Source organism: Phascolarctos cinereus, unplaced genomic scaffold (assembly GCF_003287225.1).
Source record: "Phascolarctos cinereus isolate Bilbo 61053 unplaced genomic scaffold, phaCin_HiC Scaffold_7;HRSCAF=346, whole genome shotgun sequence".
Taxonomy (NCBI): domain Eukaryota; kingdom Metazoa; phylum Chordata; class Mammalia; order Diprotodontia; family Phascolarctidae; genus Phascolarctos; species Phascolarctos cinereus.
In genome coordinates, this window is record NW_027556180.1 from 3,309,426 (window position 1) to 3,323,876 (window position 14,451).

The following is a 14,451-nucleotide window of genomic DNA, read 5'->3' on the forward strand; positions in this document are numbered from 1 at the left end:
CTGTTCGTGTCTGATGATCTTGTGATTATTTATCGGTATGTTATCTCACTGCTCTTGGGACCCTCACACACCACTTGGAGTAGGGACTTCATCTGTGTTCTTTTGTTCTTTTCTGTTTTCCTGTCCTGTGTCTAGGCTCCCATCTCCTTGGGGGCCTTAAAATGTCATGACAGCACAGTGTGTTGTAGGGTTGGATTTTTTTTTTCTTTTCTTTGATTGAAGCAGGGATTTTCACGGATGTGGTAGTCCCAGCCGAGGAAGCCCCCCCTGCCAGTCCAGGACCATTTGCAATAGAGAGTTGCCTGACGGTCTCTTAATAGGACTTTCCCGGGGTCTGCCAGCCAAGCCTGTCAGATAACCTTTGATTCCAGGTCTTCCTGACTCAGGTGGGCCCTGTCCATTCCTTCACGTGCCTGTTGTCTGATGACCATGTGAATTGTCAAAGCTCTTCCCTGCAAATTCATTGGAAACTGGGACAGGTGGTTTTTGTATATGACTTTGCTTTTGAAAGGTGGGGAAGGGCAAGGTTCTCAGAAGACAGCAGGGGGTTAGGGCTTGGCACACTGTATTGGAGGGACCGAGGAAGAGAAATGTTTCTTTTCTCCCTGGGCTGATCTTCCTGAGTCCCAGCTCTTGGCTTGGTTTCCTCCCTAACCTAAGTACTGTAGCAGCAATCTGCCCTTGTGAGCCCTGGCTTCCTTCCTAGCTTCATTTTTTAGTGTGGAGTGAGGGCAGCTTCCTTTTTCTCTTTGCCCATTTCCCTACCTTGCTTGCTTGAGAAAGGAGATGGATAGACCTGTCTCCTCGAGCTCCAGAGCTGCTTCATTCAGTTTTAGGAGGGAAGAAATAACCCAACAAGAGAAACGTACACATCTTAAAAGTCTCTGCTTCTGCTCCCTTTGAGCCGACTTCCAGTTGGCAGTAGGAGTGTCCCTCACTCACTGCAGCCCCGAGTTGCCACCTGGACAGGACACAGCAGACTTGGGAGCATCATCACACTGTTAATGAGCATCCACGACTGGTTCAACTTGATCCCAGGGCACCAAAAGACCCATGGAGAATAAGGGGGAAGTGGTCGAAAACAAGTGTGGAGGGCTGATGACCTGATTTTTTAAAAAAAGGGGGGTGGAGGGAGCAATTAAAAAAAATGACGGATCATGGAACTTGATGTTGGTTCCTGGCAGAATTGAGCCGATCATTTGTGATCCCTGGAAGCCAGCCTGACATGCCAGCCTGCAAAGCCTGGTGGGATTGGCTCACAGTGATCACATGCATTAGCACTGCTTCCGGAGGGCCACATGGAGGGAGTTCTCTAGTGCCCGGTGGCAGGACTGTGGTCCTAGCCCTCATGTAGTACGTGAGGTCATCGGTGACCCAGACGAAGCTGGAATCAGGAGCTCACACATTGAATGCAAAGGTCGGATTTCTGAAGACCCCACCCAACAGACTCTAACAGTGGGCTCCATCTGTCTGACCATGGGAAATTGATGGAGGGGCCATGTCAAGTTCTGAACTTGGATTTTTTGGTCTGACCTCCTGCTCTGTTGCTTTCATTTTCTTTCATTTCCAAATAGCCCCCTTCCTTTCTTAGCCCAAAAGCCCTCCCTTGGGATGAGGAATTAACAAAAAGGAGCAAAGGAAGCTTTCAGTCAAAGTGACCCAAGGCTGGCAGCGTTTGGCTCTTAGAGGAGAAGTCTTGTTTTAGCCGCGGTTCTTGGAGAAAGGAAGCAAACGTTTTAGGAGATTGAAATATGAATGCTGGTAACTGACTGTGTATCACCTCATAGTTTGCAAATATTCCTGCGTCTGTTTTCTTACATACTCAGTGCTTCAGTTTGTGTTAATGCCCTTTTATTAAGGAGGGAATTGAGGCTTCAGATGGGCCTATGGCTTAATAGTTCCTGAGTGTCTGAGGCAGGATTTGAACCCAGCTCTTTGTGGTGCCCAAGTTCAGCCACTTGGTGTGAATGAGAGAAAAAACATTGTGGAAAACAAAAAAGAACTCCAGTGATTACCGTGTGCTAAGCTCTAAGGGTGCAAATCCAAAAGCAGAGACTCTGCCTGGCCTTGGTAGCTTCTCTTCTGCCCGGGGCTGTGGAGAGCTGTCTTTGGTCCTGGAGGTATGGTGAGTAGAGAGTTGTAGGGGGAGCATGTGGATACTTCCTTATCAGAAGCAATGACCAGGGGCACGTGAGGGGCCCCAGGAGGACTCTGAGGCTTCTCAGCTGACTGGGAGCAAAGTGTGACCTGACTATAGACAGGGCCTCGACGTAGGGTAGAGGCACCTGGGACTTCTCGGCAAACTCATGACTTGTTCACATTGCAATGTCTGCCAAAGATGGGAAGGCAGTCCTGAGCTGCTCAGCTCTATTCTCCAGCCCAGAAATCACTGTCCCAGCACTGTGGGCTTGGGGTCCCTTGGGCATGCATTTTCCGTTCCTGACTCCTCAGCTCTGTTCAAATCATTATATCCCATCCATTGTCAAAAGTTGCCTTTCCTACATTAATGACATCCTATCCTATCCTTTTGTTCCCTCATATAGCTGCCATTTTAGTTCATGCCCTTCTCATTTCTCAACCTGGATTATTGAAGCAGCCTCCTAATTCTACTTCCTGCCTTGGTCTCCCCACTATAGGCCGCCTCACTCATCACTACTGTTCCTTCTGTGTAGATATGACCAAGTCTAACCTAGTCTGGGATCAACTAAAAACTCATCTAGTTGGCCTTGAACAGGCTAGTCCTAACCTATCTGTCCAGCCACCGTGGACACCATTGCCCTCTTCCCATCGTCTGTGTTCCAGCCAGGTTGGCATTCCCTCTCTTCTTCAGACAGGACTCTTCTTCCCTTGCGCCATTATGTCTTTGTTCCCATGCCTGGAATGCCCGCCCTCCTTGCCTCTCTCACCTCCTTCGAGAGGCTCATGACCTTCCAGACGCTAGTGGCCTTCTTCCCAAACCACTTGTTTCACTCCTTTCTGTGTGGTATTTAATCTGTCTGAGCCACACACAGTTCTAGGTGTTCTTGTTTCCCTCAGATTAGTACATAAAATACTGTGAGCAGCCTCGGGGTTATTTTCTTCTTCTTCTCTTTTAAAAATAATCAGTTTCTGTTTCGTTCTCCACATTCACTTCCATAAGATTTTGAGTTTTAAATTTTTCCCCTCTCCCCCAACATGACTTGCCGTCTGATACAGGCTCTGTTTATACATTCATATTAAGCGTCTTTTCACATTAGCATAGAAGAGTTAGAACTAATGGGAGGAACCCCGAGGAAGAAGAAACCAAGCCAAACAATACAAGAGAAGGAGAGCAAGTAGTCTGCTTCCTTCCACCTGCCTTCAGACTCCACGGTTCTTTCTCTGGATGTAGACGGCATTTTCCATCATGAGACCTTTGGAGGGGTCTTAGATCCTGGCTTTGCTGAGAAGAGCCAAGTGTATCAGAGGCAGTCATGGCACAGTGTGGCTGTTACGGGGTACAATGTTCTCCTGGTTCTGGTCACTTCACTCAGCCTCAGATCATATAAGTCCTTCCAGGTTTTTCTGAAGTCCGCCTGCTCATCATTTCTTGTAGCACAACAGTATTCCATTACGTTCACATACCACAGCTAATTCAGCCATTCCCCAACTGATGGGCATCCCCACAATTTCCTTATTTTTATTCTTTGCGTTTAAATTCCCAGGGCCTAGCACAGTGCCTGGATAACAGTAGGTGCTTAATAAAAACTGGTTGGTTGGTAATCTTCATTGACCCCAGGGGCACTTTCATTTTTATCTAATCTGTTATGCTAGACTGAATTTAGAAGTTCCTTGAGGGCAGCCCAATGTCTTACATGTGGAATGTGCCAATCCACCCATGTTTCTGATTGATTCACTGGCTGGCCTTGTGTTTTGGGTAGTCAGCCAGCTCAGACTCCTTTCTAGAACCTGAGGGGCTGCAGAGATGACCCACCCATCCCAATGTCAGGGTTGATGTCATTCTCCTAAAGAGATGGCTGGGCCTGTGTCTGAAACCTTAGTGGGGGAGAAGGTAAAATTCACTGGGACCGAGCTGCTGATACATTTGTGAGTGAGCACCATTGGGCAGGCATGCGGTAAGGGAGGTGGCAGCCCCCTCCTCCAAGAAGAATAGAGCAGGGCTATGGCAGAGCTGGGAGGGGCTGACCTCTCCTTTGGGTGATGCTGAGGCCAAGACCCTGTGGGGCTGAGATCACACATGAGAGAAGTGGAGGTCCCCCCCACTCCTTGGAGGGCTTGCACTGCTTTGTTCCTTACAATAAAGTGGAATGGCATTAGGACCCAAATATGCTCATGTGATTTCTTCAGCTAAGGGGAATCCCCTTCCTCTAGTCTGTGACTTTGTCACTAAGTCCTGGAGAGAAGGGCTGAGCCAGGCCGTGTTGGGAGGGGTTCATTCACTTGTAGGGGGAGTTCCTGGGGTGGCACCTGAGCCTAGATTTTCCTGACTCCAAGCCGAAGCAGTGGCTGGACCCCTTGGCCTGTAGGCCTCACGGATCTTGAAGGTTTTCCTGCCCAGACTTGGGTCACTGGAGCTTGCCAGAGTGAATGTTCTTGAGTGTGGGAGGCTTTGCCTGGGCCCAGATACCACTCAGCAAATGACATTTTTACTTCATTTCTTGTTCTTTTTCTCGTTAGTTATCTTCAAGTGCTCTGAAGCTGAGAAGTAATTCGGTAACTAGTAAAAATGGACAAAGAAGAAAAGAAGACTCTTAATGAAGGCCAAGAGGATGAAATGGTAATCCTGTTTGCTGATTCAGGCAGTTGGAAAGAATCAGAGAGTTTTGGGTGGAGGAGGGGAGTGGGGGCTCAGCCAGAGAGGATGAGACCTTAGCATCCATAAGGTTCCTGGCCCCAGTGATCCATGTAGAGGGAGTTTCTTTGGGCTCAAATTCCTTGGGGTGGGCAAGGGAACCGAGATGACAAAGAGTGAGCAGGGCAGCACAGCCAGGCCATGCAGGTGGTGTAGCTCGCACACCTGTTTGCAGTCTGGAGCTCTTGTCCTACTGACCCTTCTGTGATCTGGGGCATGGCCCAGTGGGCAGAATGGACTGCATGTGTGGAAAAACCAGGGAAAACCCTGGAAGCAAACATTGCCAAGCAGTGTTCAAGGGGAAAAGTAGCCTCACAAGGCCATTGAAGCATCCCTGGGAGGTACAGGGGCCAGCCAGAAGAGGGCCCAGTTTCTCTGAACTGAGCCCAAAGAACAGCCTTCAAACGTTTCCCAGCACAGCAGGCAGGATGTGTTTTCACTGTCCCAACCCTCCTCACTATGATCTATCGTAAACATGGACTGTGGGACACAGACTGTGACATTAAAGGCAGACATTTAAAATGAATCCTGGGCTTTGCAGCCTTGGGACAGAGAGACTTCTGCCCAGAACGAGCTCAGACATATTTGAGAGGGCTGCAGTGAGGGAAGCTGGGCGGTGAGATTTGGAGCAGGCCCCCCTCCCCCCATTCCCTACCCCCCCCCCGCCCTGTCATTTGACAGATGGGGAAATGGAGGCCTCGAGAATTGATGGAACCTGCCTGTGTTCTCAGGGTTTAAACCCAGGCTCTCCAACTGCAAATCAAACCCTCTGGGTTTTTTGGGTAATGTCGAGACGGGTTTGGATAGGTTTCATATGCTTCTGTGCTTTCTCTGTTCAGATTTAGAATTTTGGAGTCCTATCATAATCTAGAAAAAATACCTTTTATTTTCAAGTTAATAGCTGTTGTTATTCAGTTGTTTTTCAGTCGTGTCCAACTCTCCGTGACCCCATTTGGAGTTTTCTTGGCAGAGATACTGGAGTGGTTTCCATTTCCTTCTCCAGCTCATTTTACAGATGAGGAAACTGAGGCAGACAGGGTGAAGTGCCTTGCCCAGGGTCACCCAGCCAGTGTTTGAGATCAGATTTGAACTCAGGAAGATAAATCTTCAGGCCTAGCACTCTGTTCCCTGTGCCACCTAGCTAGTTTTAGTGGTAGATAGCATTTAAAATTTATAAAGCACTTTACAAATATTGTCTCTTTTTATCTTCACAACAGCCCTGAGAGGGAGGTGCTGTTATCATCGTCCCCATTTTTCAGATGAGGAAACACAGGTAGACAGAGGTGAAGAGACTTGCTCAGAATCACAGAGCTGTAGGAAGCCAGCATTTGAACTGAGGTTTTCCGGACACCAGGTGCAGTCTTACGAGGGGCTGCTTCCAAAGGGATCCCATGAGGCCACCCCACACAGTTACCTTTTCTTGGGTGGGGCCAGTGGGGAGCACGGGCAGACAGTTTGCCATAGAAAGGGAAAAGAGGAGGAGGTGTATAGGAGACTGGCCTTTTCTATAACAAACTTGACGGGGGCAGCTAGGTGGCACAGAGGATAGAGCACCGGCCCTGAAGTCAGGAGTACGTGAGCTCAAATCCGGCCTCAGACCAAACACTTGACACTTACTAGCTGTGTGACCCTGGGCAAGTCACTTAACCCCAATTGCCTAAAAAACCCCCACCAAAAACAACAACAACAACAAAACAACTTGACACATCACTTCCAAAACGGTTTTGCTTACTTGTGATTCTAGCCTCCCTTGCCCTCTCTTCTGTGCGTTTCTATTTGCTTATTTGCTTTTTGATGAGGCAGTTGGGATTAAGTAACTTGCTAAGGGTCTACACAGCTAGTAAGTGTCAAGTGTCTGAGGCTGGATTTGAGCTCAGATTCTCCTGACTCCAGGGCTGGTGCTCTATCCACTGTGCCACCTAGATGTCCCTCTTTTGTGCATTTTTAAAAAATGCTTCAATAACCCTTTTGGTGCAGCCTTTTCTCTCCCTTCTCCCTATTCATTTCTTAGATGGGTGATTGATTGAGTAAAAACTACTTTAGATTTTGAAGCTCCCAGCCACACAGCCCTAAACCCATCCGAGCCTGACCCCTGTCCCCAGATTCCCAGCTGCTGTTTGGTTCCCCCCAGTGTGCTAGAGGGGATTCCACGTATTCCCCAAGTATTGAGAGGGGAGGGCGGGATTCAGGCAGCTCAGGACAGATGGGCTGATACAACAAACCTTGTCGCTCTGGATCGTTGAGAAGGAGTGTTGTTGAGAGTGGGGGTTGTTCACGCACCCGTCACCAGTGTTGGGAGGAAACATGGATTATGGATGCAGGAATCACTGTTTGTGGTCTGAGCCAGGCATAAGTATATTACACAGTCAGGGGGAAACATGGATTATGGATGCAGGAATCACTGTTTGTGGTCTGAGCCAGGCATAAGTATATTACACAAGAGAAGATGGGCTGGTCATTTTTCACTTGCCACATTCTCCACTTTGCAGGCCTGCTTGCCTTTGGGTGAGCTGGGAGAGCCCCATCCTTGGAGTGCCCAACCTCCAGGCCTTTGCTGCCTGCTTCCTTCAGGCCGCAGCTTGGGAGCCTTTAGGGGCGCTAGCTTCCTCCTTGACTGACCTTGGACTAGATTTGTGCACGGCTGTGGCCCCCAATAGAAAGCAAGCTTCTTGAGGGCAAGGATTAGTTTCATTTTTATCTTGAGATTCTTGGAGACTAGCACTGGACTTTGTATGTAGTAGGTGCTTAATAAATGTTTGAATTTAGTGCAGATTATTTCCATGTTGTCCCCATTCTTTGGCATTTCTATTAAATGGTGCACAGATTATCCAGGTGCTCAAAGCCTTTCATGTTGGAGCTGCCCCAATCTCAGGCTGGTAGGGAATCCATAGGAAGGGGCGTCCCTAAGCGAGGGGACTTGAAGCCTGCCTCCAGTTTACTTTGTCAGAGCCACGAACAGGACAGACAGCTTGCTAGGGCAGAAGCTGGCCCCCTCTACCTTCAGATACTGTGAAGGGTCCACCGCAGGTGTCTGTCATGGAAACGGAGGCGCATTCTGGGGTGATCTTCCTGGTGATTGATTATTTGTTGGTTAATAGAGAAATCAAAAGAAAGACTGGTTTGTTGAATGCCTCTTATGTGCCTAGGGTGGGTGTTCCAGGGGAAACTGTGTTTGGGCAGGTACTTGGGAAAGAGAGCAAGAATTGTTTTGAATCTGACAGTTTGGCTGGTCAGATTTCGAATGATGAAAAATTAAATTCTTTGCCTAAAATGCTACAAGGTCTGGTTGATCACGATTTGTTTTCCTGTTTGCACTCAGGAGATTTATGGTTACAATCTGAGTCGGTGGAAGCTGCTCATAGTTGCATTTGGGGTGATCTGTACTGGTGGCTTCCTCCTCCTCCTCCTCTACTGGATGCCCGAGTGGCGGGTGAAAGCCACCTGCTTCCGAGTGGCCCTCAGAGACTGTGAGGTGGTGCTGCTGAGGACGACGGTAAGTGTGTCTGGTGCCTGCTGCCGAGGGCTGTCCTCCTCGGGGCTCTTGGTGAGACCCTCGTCACCCCGGGCCTCACCCGCAGGAGGAGCTTTGCCAGTTGTTCTGCTTCCTTTCTGATCTGAGAAGATGCTGTTCCTCAGGTACGGCTCTGACTGACCAGTTTCTCTTCTCAAAAACTTACTGCTTCCACAGCACTTGACTGGCCATGTAGCTCCGGGCCTTCCACTCGCCCTCCATGTTCTCTGTGGGACACGCGTGGCTGGAAAGCCCTCGGTGGTTTCTCTTCTTCCGGGTCTCTTCATACTCTGCTTCCGGAATCTTTTCTTCCTCCAGGAGCCAGCCTGGTGTGACAGGGATTCCCTCTTTTGAGGCTGCCCGGTGTTGGCTTGCTGGGGATCTTGTCTATCCCGTAATCGAGCTTCGGTAGAGGGTGGCTGCGAGCTCAGGCCTGAGCAGTCACTCGTGTGGAGCATTTGTTGAGTTGAATCTTCTTATCTGGATTTTGTGTTGTTGTTTTCTTTGAGTGTTACACGTGCGAAAGCCATCTCCACCAGTCTCCAAATTGGCAGACAGAAACCTGGAAGCCCAGAGAGAGGGTGGCTCTTGCAAAGCCTCCCGCTGGCCTTTATGTGGTCTGAGCATGAGGCTTCATCAGTGGTCTCTATTTTTCTAATTGAAAATGGGAGTCTCCCTTTGGTTATGACCCCCTTCGGGGGTCATTTGACAGTTTGCAAAACTAAAGAATTGTTTTTGTAAGCATGAGATTTGATTTCATGAAGGTGCCAGAAAAGCAAGGACAGAAGTGCCCATGGAGAAGCTTGGTCTTAGAGGATGTTAGACCTGGGCTCTGGGGCAGCGCGTGAGTCGCTGACCCTCCAAGCTGCAGGCTGCCGAGGGCAGGCAGGTTGGGTTTGGTCTGTGTGAGGAGAGGACGTTCTCACATCCGTGGAAATCACGGGGCCATGGTCATGTCGCCCTCTGTACCTCGGCCCACCTCGCTTTCTTCATCCGTAGCGCAGGGGCGGTATTAACAGCCAGGGCTGGCTTTGCCCACCTCAGAGGGCCTTGTCAATGCTGGGGATTCCCACGACCCTTCCCACATCTTGTCCGGGGTCATCTGGGTAGCGACAGGGCTTGAACTAAGTCTAGAATGTTCTGGGAGTTTTGTCCGAGTGAAGGAAGGGGGAAAATCCTGACTTCTGACTGCACTGTGAGCAGGAAGCCTGCTGCCTCTGATGGCGAATGGAACTGGAGGGATTTGAAGTGAGAGCCAACAGTACCTTGACACGGTGCTGCCAGGGGCCTGCCTAGGCCCTGCTCCTCAGCGCTGGTCTCGCTGAGGTCACGTGCCCAGTGTGAGGGTTCTGGGACCCCAGAATGAAGAGCGAGGCCTTCTCTAGCATTATCTGCCCATGCCTGCTGCTAGTGCAGAGGAGTCCTTCCCGAGGGCTTGTTGATTGATTGTCATGTGGCATACGTGTCTGCAGACGAGAATGCTAGAATGAAAACCTTTATTTTTCTCTTTTTTCCAAGGATGAATTCAGGATATGGTTTTGTGCAAAAGTTCGCTTTCTTTCTCTAGAAAACCACTCATTTTCAAGCCCTAAAACAGTAACTAAAAAAGTGTCCAATGGCCACGCTGCTCATTTCCATTTCCCTGAGGAACTGCCTGAAGAGGACCAGCGTGACCTTGCCCAGCCCCGAGAGGTACCGTGGCCTCTGCCTGCTTCCTGTTCTGAGAGCGAGGGGGCGCGTTTAGGGGCGGGACGGAGGAGCCTTTGGGGCCTGGCCAAGAGCTGGGGCTGGAAGGGTGTGTCGGGGTGCTGAAGCATGGGAAGATGTGCTTGAGGCCACTTTCTTGTCTTTTGAAGTGACTGTTCATTAGTCAGTTGAAATGTTAAGAGCTAGGGTCACTGTGGACCCAACCTGTTGGATGCTCCGTGTTTTGCAGATTCCTTACTTTACGCACCACAGTGTGAGGTACTTCTGGAACGACTCCCTCCAGAATTTTGACGTGTTAAAGTAAGTAACGTTTGTTCCCTTTGGCTCTAGATCAGATCACATCCTGAGGATTGTGTCAGACATAAAAGGAGTTTTCTATAATTATGTCCAAAAGTAGAGGCGACCCCTGCTGCCTTCTCCTCCCTTCCTGGCTGGGACCTGTAAAAAGACGCTTCAGGGATCGAGCGTTCTTGGAATTGGTTCCTTCTAGAGCCCTGTGGGAGTGGTTAGTGGCCAGGTGAGGAGGGAGCAGGCAGGGGTGTGGTGGCAGTGGGGGAATGCCAGATTGGTTGGTGCCTTGGTGCCTTGGTCTTGGAGGGCCCCCCGATTGTGACCTTCTGTTAAACTGTTTGAATGTGGCCTAGAAGAAGCAGAAGGTGTCTATGTGTCTGTCTGTCTGTCTCTCTATAAAATCATTCACAAATAGTAATGAAAATATTTATACTAGTGATTACAATGAACTGAGAAGTTAAAGGCATTTTAGGGGAAATGGAACTAGAATGATAAATCAGGCCTGATGTTACTTGAACAATGCTGCAGGGGAATCTAGAAAACAGCTCAGACCTTCCCCCTTGGAGGAGAATCCCTCCCGTAGGGTGGGTTTTTTGAATGTTTTGTTTTAAAATTGTAATTAATTAATTTCTTTACACATAATTGAAAGTGATGTTACAATACGTAAGTTATTTACTACTGTGCAGTGATGTATTGCAAAATAAATTATCTAGAAGGCAACAAAAGTACATTGTCATGTATGTAAAAACTGTACAGCATTATTATGCATGTATTTTTCAAGTTCTCTTTTAGCGTGGGAGTTCAGCTAAAGATTCCTATTTAGAATGGGATTCTTGCACTTTTTAACAAAGCACTAAAGAACTATGATATTTTCGGCTTGGATTAAAGCAAGAATTTCCTATTTCTTTAGGGGTCTGGACGAAGGTGTTTCTTGTACTTCAGTTTATGAACAGCACAGCTTAGGGCTGGCAAAGGAGACGCACGCCTACAGGTACAGAAAACCCCAGTGCCATTGAACGCGCCTGCCCACTCGTGTTTGTTCTCCCCCTCAGATGCTGATTTTCACATTAAGTTAGACGGCAGACCGTGCTAAGCTGCAGTTGGGATCAGTAAATTGATTTTGATTTTGGTAATAAATTGACAAATGGCCTTCAAGTATCGTTCTTCACTAAATACACTAAATTAATGGAATCTGTACTTTGAATACAGTTAAGACAGTATTTTAAAATGAAATAGGAATGTTTTCCAACAAAAATCCCTAGTGTCATAGCATTTTCTCCAAGAACTAAAGTTTAGCCTTCAACTCATTTAAACCTCTGGCTATAAGGGAAAGCTTTTATTTTTTTCTTGCAAATTGGGCATGACCTCAGCTACCTGTCCTTCAAGTTTCCTTTCTCTGACTGAGTACACGGTTCTAGTCCATATGACATTACTCGATTATGCAAGTGTGGTCATTTCATCTTTTGCCAGAAGTAGTCTATTTCTTTGACTTTAGATTAGGAGTAGAGTTTCTGGAGAATCTAGTTCTTGCCATTTGTCACGGAATGACAAGAAACAGCCTCGTTGTGTGGGCGCTGATCTCGTCCTAGAGCCTGATGCTTGTGTGTGGCCCCCCATCTGTCCTGCATTGTGCAGATGTGTGCCTCAGATTCTGAACATTGAAACCTAGGTAGGGGGGAAGGCCACAGTTTGCCCTAACACTTTGGCTTTTCTCCTCTGTTACACAGAAAACTGATGTATGGAATGAACGAGATCGCTGTCAAAGTGCCTTCTGTCCTTAAACTTCTGATTAAAGAGGTAAGGCTGCCTGCTGTTTGGTCTGGGCTCCACCCGTCCCCCATCCCATCGTCCAGCTTGCCTCTCCTGGGCCTGCTGTTTTCGGCTTCCATCTCCTGAGTGACCTTCTGGCCTCTCCCTGCTGGTACGTCTCTGGGCCTTTGGTTACTCTCTGTTTCCCAGGCTTAGAATTCTCCTGCTGAGGCTGGTCAGGGCCACTCACCTCCCTCGCCACTGCTGATCTTTCCCCCTTAGAGCAACTGTCTGTTCACTTGTCGCTCATGTGTCTTTGACGCACCTGTTTTCTATGCTGGGAATTGGAGTCACTTCTTTTTTTCACTCTACTGGACTGGACGTTCTGGGATGATTAGAGACCACATCTTATTCCCCCAAACTACCTGTTTCCTCCAGTGCCTCGCATTGATCCCTATAGAGAGCACTTGATGGTTCTTTGACTAAGTTGGGGTGGGTTGGATTGAAATCAGGTATGCTTTAGATGGTATTTCTACTTAAGAGCCGGAGATTTCCCATTAAGCTGTGCTTTCTTCGTATTTGATAGTCTAAATACATTCTTCTCTGTGTCTGCTGGGAAATATCGATTCGATTTTCAGAAGCAATGATTGTGATAAAATCACATCAGAAAACTGAAAGATGACTTGATTAATTTGTTTATCTTAATTAAAATAGATCCTTGCAAAATGCCACGTAACAATGCATACTATTTAAAACTTGACAGTGTTGGAGAGAATGAGAATCATAGAACTAGGTTGAATTTCTCCTAATGGGGTTCACAGATCAATCAGAATTGTCCACAATGGGAATTTCAGCTTTGCTAGATACTATATGAGTTAGTTAGTTGCTAAAAATCCAAAGATACACAAATTATTCCAACAGAAAAGGGTTCAAGCTTTAGTGATTTGGGGTTTTTTAGTGTTTTGTGCAAAAAAATGGGCATCATAAAAGACAAAAATGGTGGGGACTTAATAGAAGTAGAAGAGATTAAAAAGAGGTGGCAGGAATATACATAAGAACAAGATAAGAAGGGTTTTAATGTCACTGATAATCGTGATGGCTGGTCCCTGATCTAGAGCCAGACATCCTGGAGAATGAAGTCAAGCAGGCTGTAGGAAGCATTGCTAACAATAAGGCTGATTGATGGAGGTGATGGAATTCTGGCAGAGCTATTCAAAACTCTAAAAGATGGTGCTGTCAAAGTGCTGCACTCAATATGCCAGCAAATTTGGAAAACCGAACAGTGGCCACTGGATTGGAAAAGATCAGTTAATGTCCCAGTCCTAAAGAAAGGCAGTGCCAAGGAGTGTTCAAATTACCAAACAGTTGTGCCCATCTCACACGCCAGCAGGGTTATGCTTCAGACTCTGCAGGCAGTATGTGAACCAAGCATTACCAGAAGAGGCAGAGAAACTAGAGACCAAATTGCCAACATTCAACGGATTACGGAGAAAGTAAGAGAGTTCCAGAGACACATCTTCAGCTTCACTGACTACGCCGAAGCCTTTGACTGCGAGTGTCACAACAAGGCATGGCGTGTCCTCAAACAGTGGGCAGCACCAGATCATCTTATTGGTCTCCTGAGGAACCTCCTGAGACAACAAGCACCAGTGAGAACTGAACTTGGACAACTGATTAGTTTAAGATCGGGAGCTTATAAGTAGGGTACATCATGTGAAATGCCAAGCTAGTGAATCTAAAGCCAGAATTAAGGTTGCTGGGGAAAATATTAGCTCTCTTAGATATGCAGATGCTATTACTCTGAAGGCAGAAAGTGAAGAAGAAATAAACCTCTTGATGAGGGTGAAAGAGGAGAGTGTAAATGCTGGCTTGAAGCTTAACATCAAAAAAACTAAGATCTTGGCAACTGGTCTCATCACTTCCTGGCAAATCATAGGAGAAGAAATGGAAACAGTGTCAGATTTTATATTCTTGGAGCACCTTGGAAGGAAAGCTATGGCAGATCTGGACAGCAAATGAAAAAGCAGAGACATCACCTTGTTGACAAAGGTCCGTGTAATCAACACTGTAGTTTTTCCAGAAGCAGCATATGGCTGTGAGAGCTGGACTGTAAGGAAATCTGAGCACCACAGAACAGATGCTTTCAAATGGTGGTGCTGGAGAAGACTTTTGAGAGACTCTTGGACAGCAAGGAGATCAGATCAGTCAATACTTCAAGGAATTCATTCAGACCATTCACTGGAAGGACAAAATCTGAAGCTTAAATGCTTTGACCACATCATGAGAAGACGGGAACTCATTGAAAAAGAACTTGATGTTGGGAAAGAAAGAAGGAAAAAGGAAAAGGGGATGGCAGAGGATG

General features: G+C 47.5%; 1 protein-coding gene across 6 annotated transcripts in view; it reads left to right on the forward strand.

The window, feature by feature from the left end:
* ATP13A3 (ATPase 13A3) overlaps positions 1-14,451 on the forward strand; it is an 81,679-nt gene that overhangs the window by 25,781 nt on the left and 41,447 nt on the right. For 5 of the 6 annotated variants that reach the window (XM_020964636.2, XM_078147368.1, XM_020964639.2 and 2 more), the window contains exons 2-7: positions 4,657-4,756; positions 8,151-8,324; positions 9,861-10,034; positions 10,279-10,349; positions 11,251-11,331; positions 12,068-12,137. In XM_020964636.2, coding sequence (XP_020820295.1) covers positions 4,706-4,756; positions 8,151-8,324; positions 9,861-10,034; positions 10,279-10,349; positions 11,251-11,331; positions 12,068-12,137 — 621 coding nt within the window. In that variant the 5' untranslated portion in view covers positions 4,657-4,705. Of the gene's footprint in view, positions 1-4,656; positions 4,757-8,150; positions 8,325-9,860; positions 10,035-10,278; positions 10,350-10,417; positions 10,567-11,250; positions 11,332-12,067; positions 12,138-14,451 lie in introns of those variants that run through there. The other variant, XM_020964640.2, reaches the window with a different exon arrangement.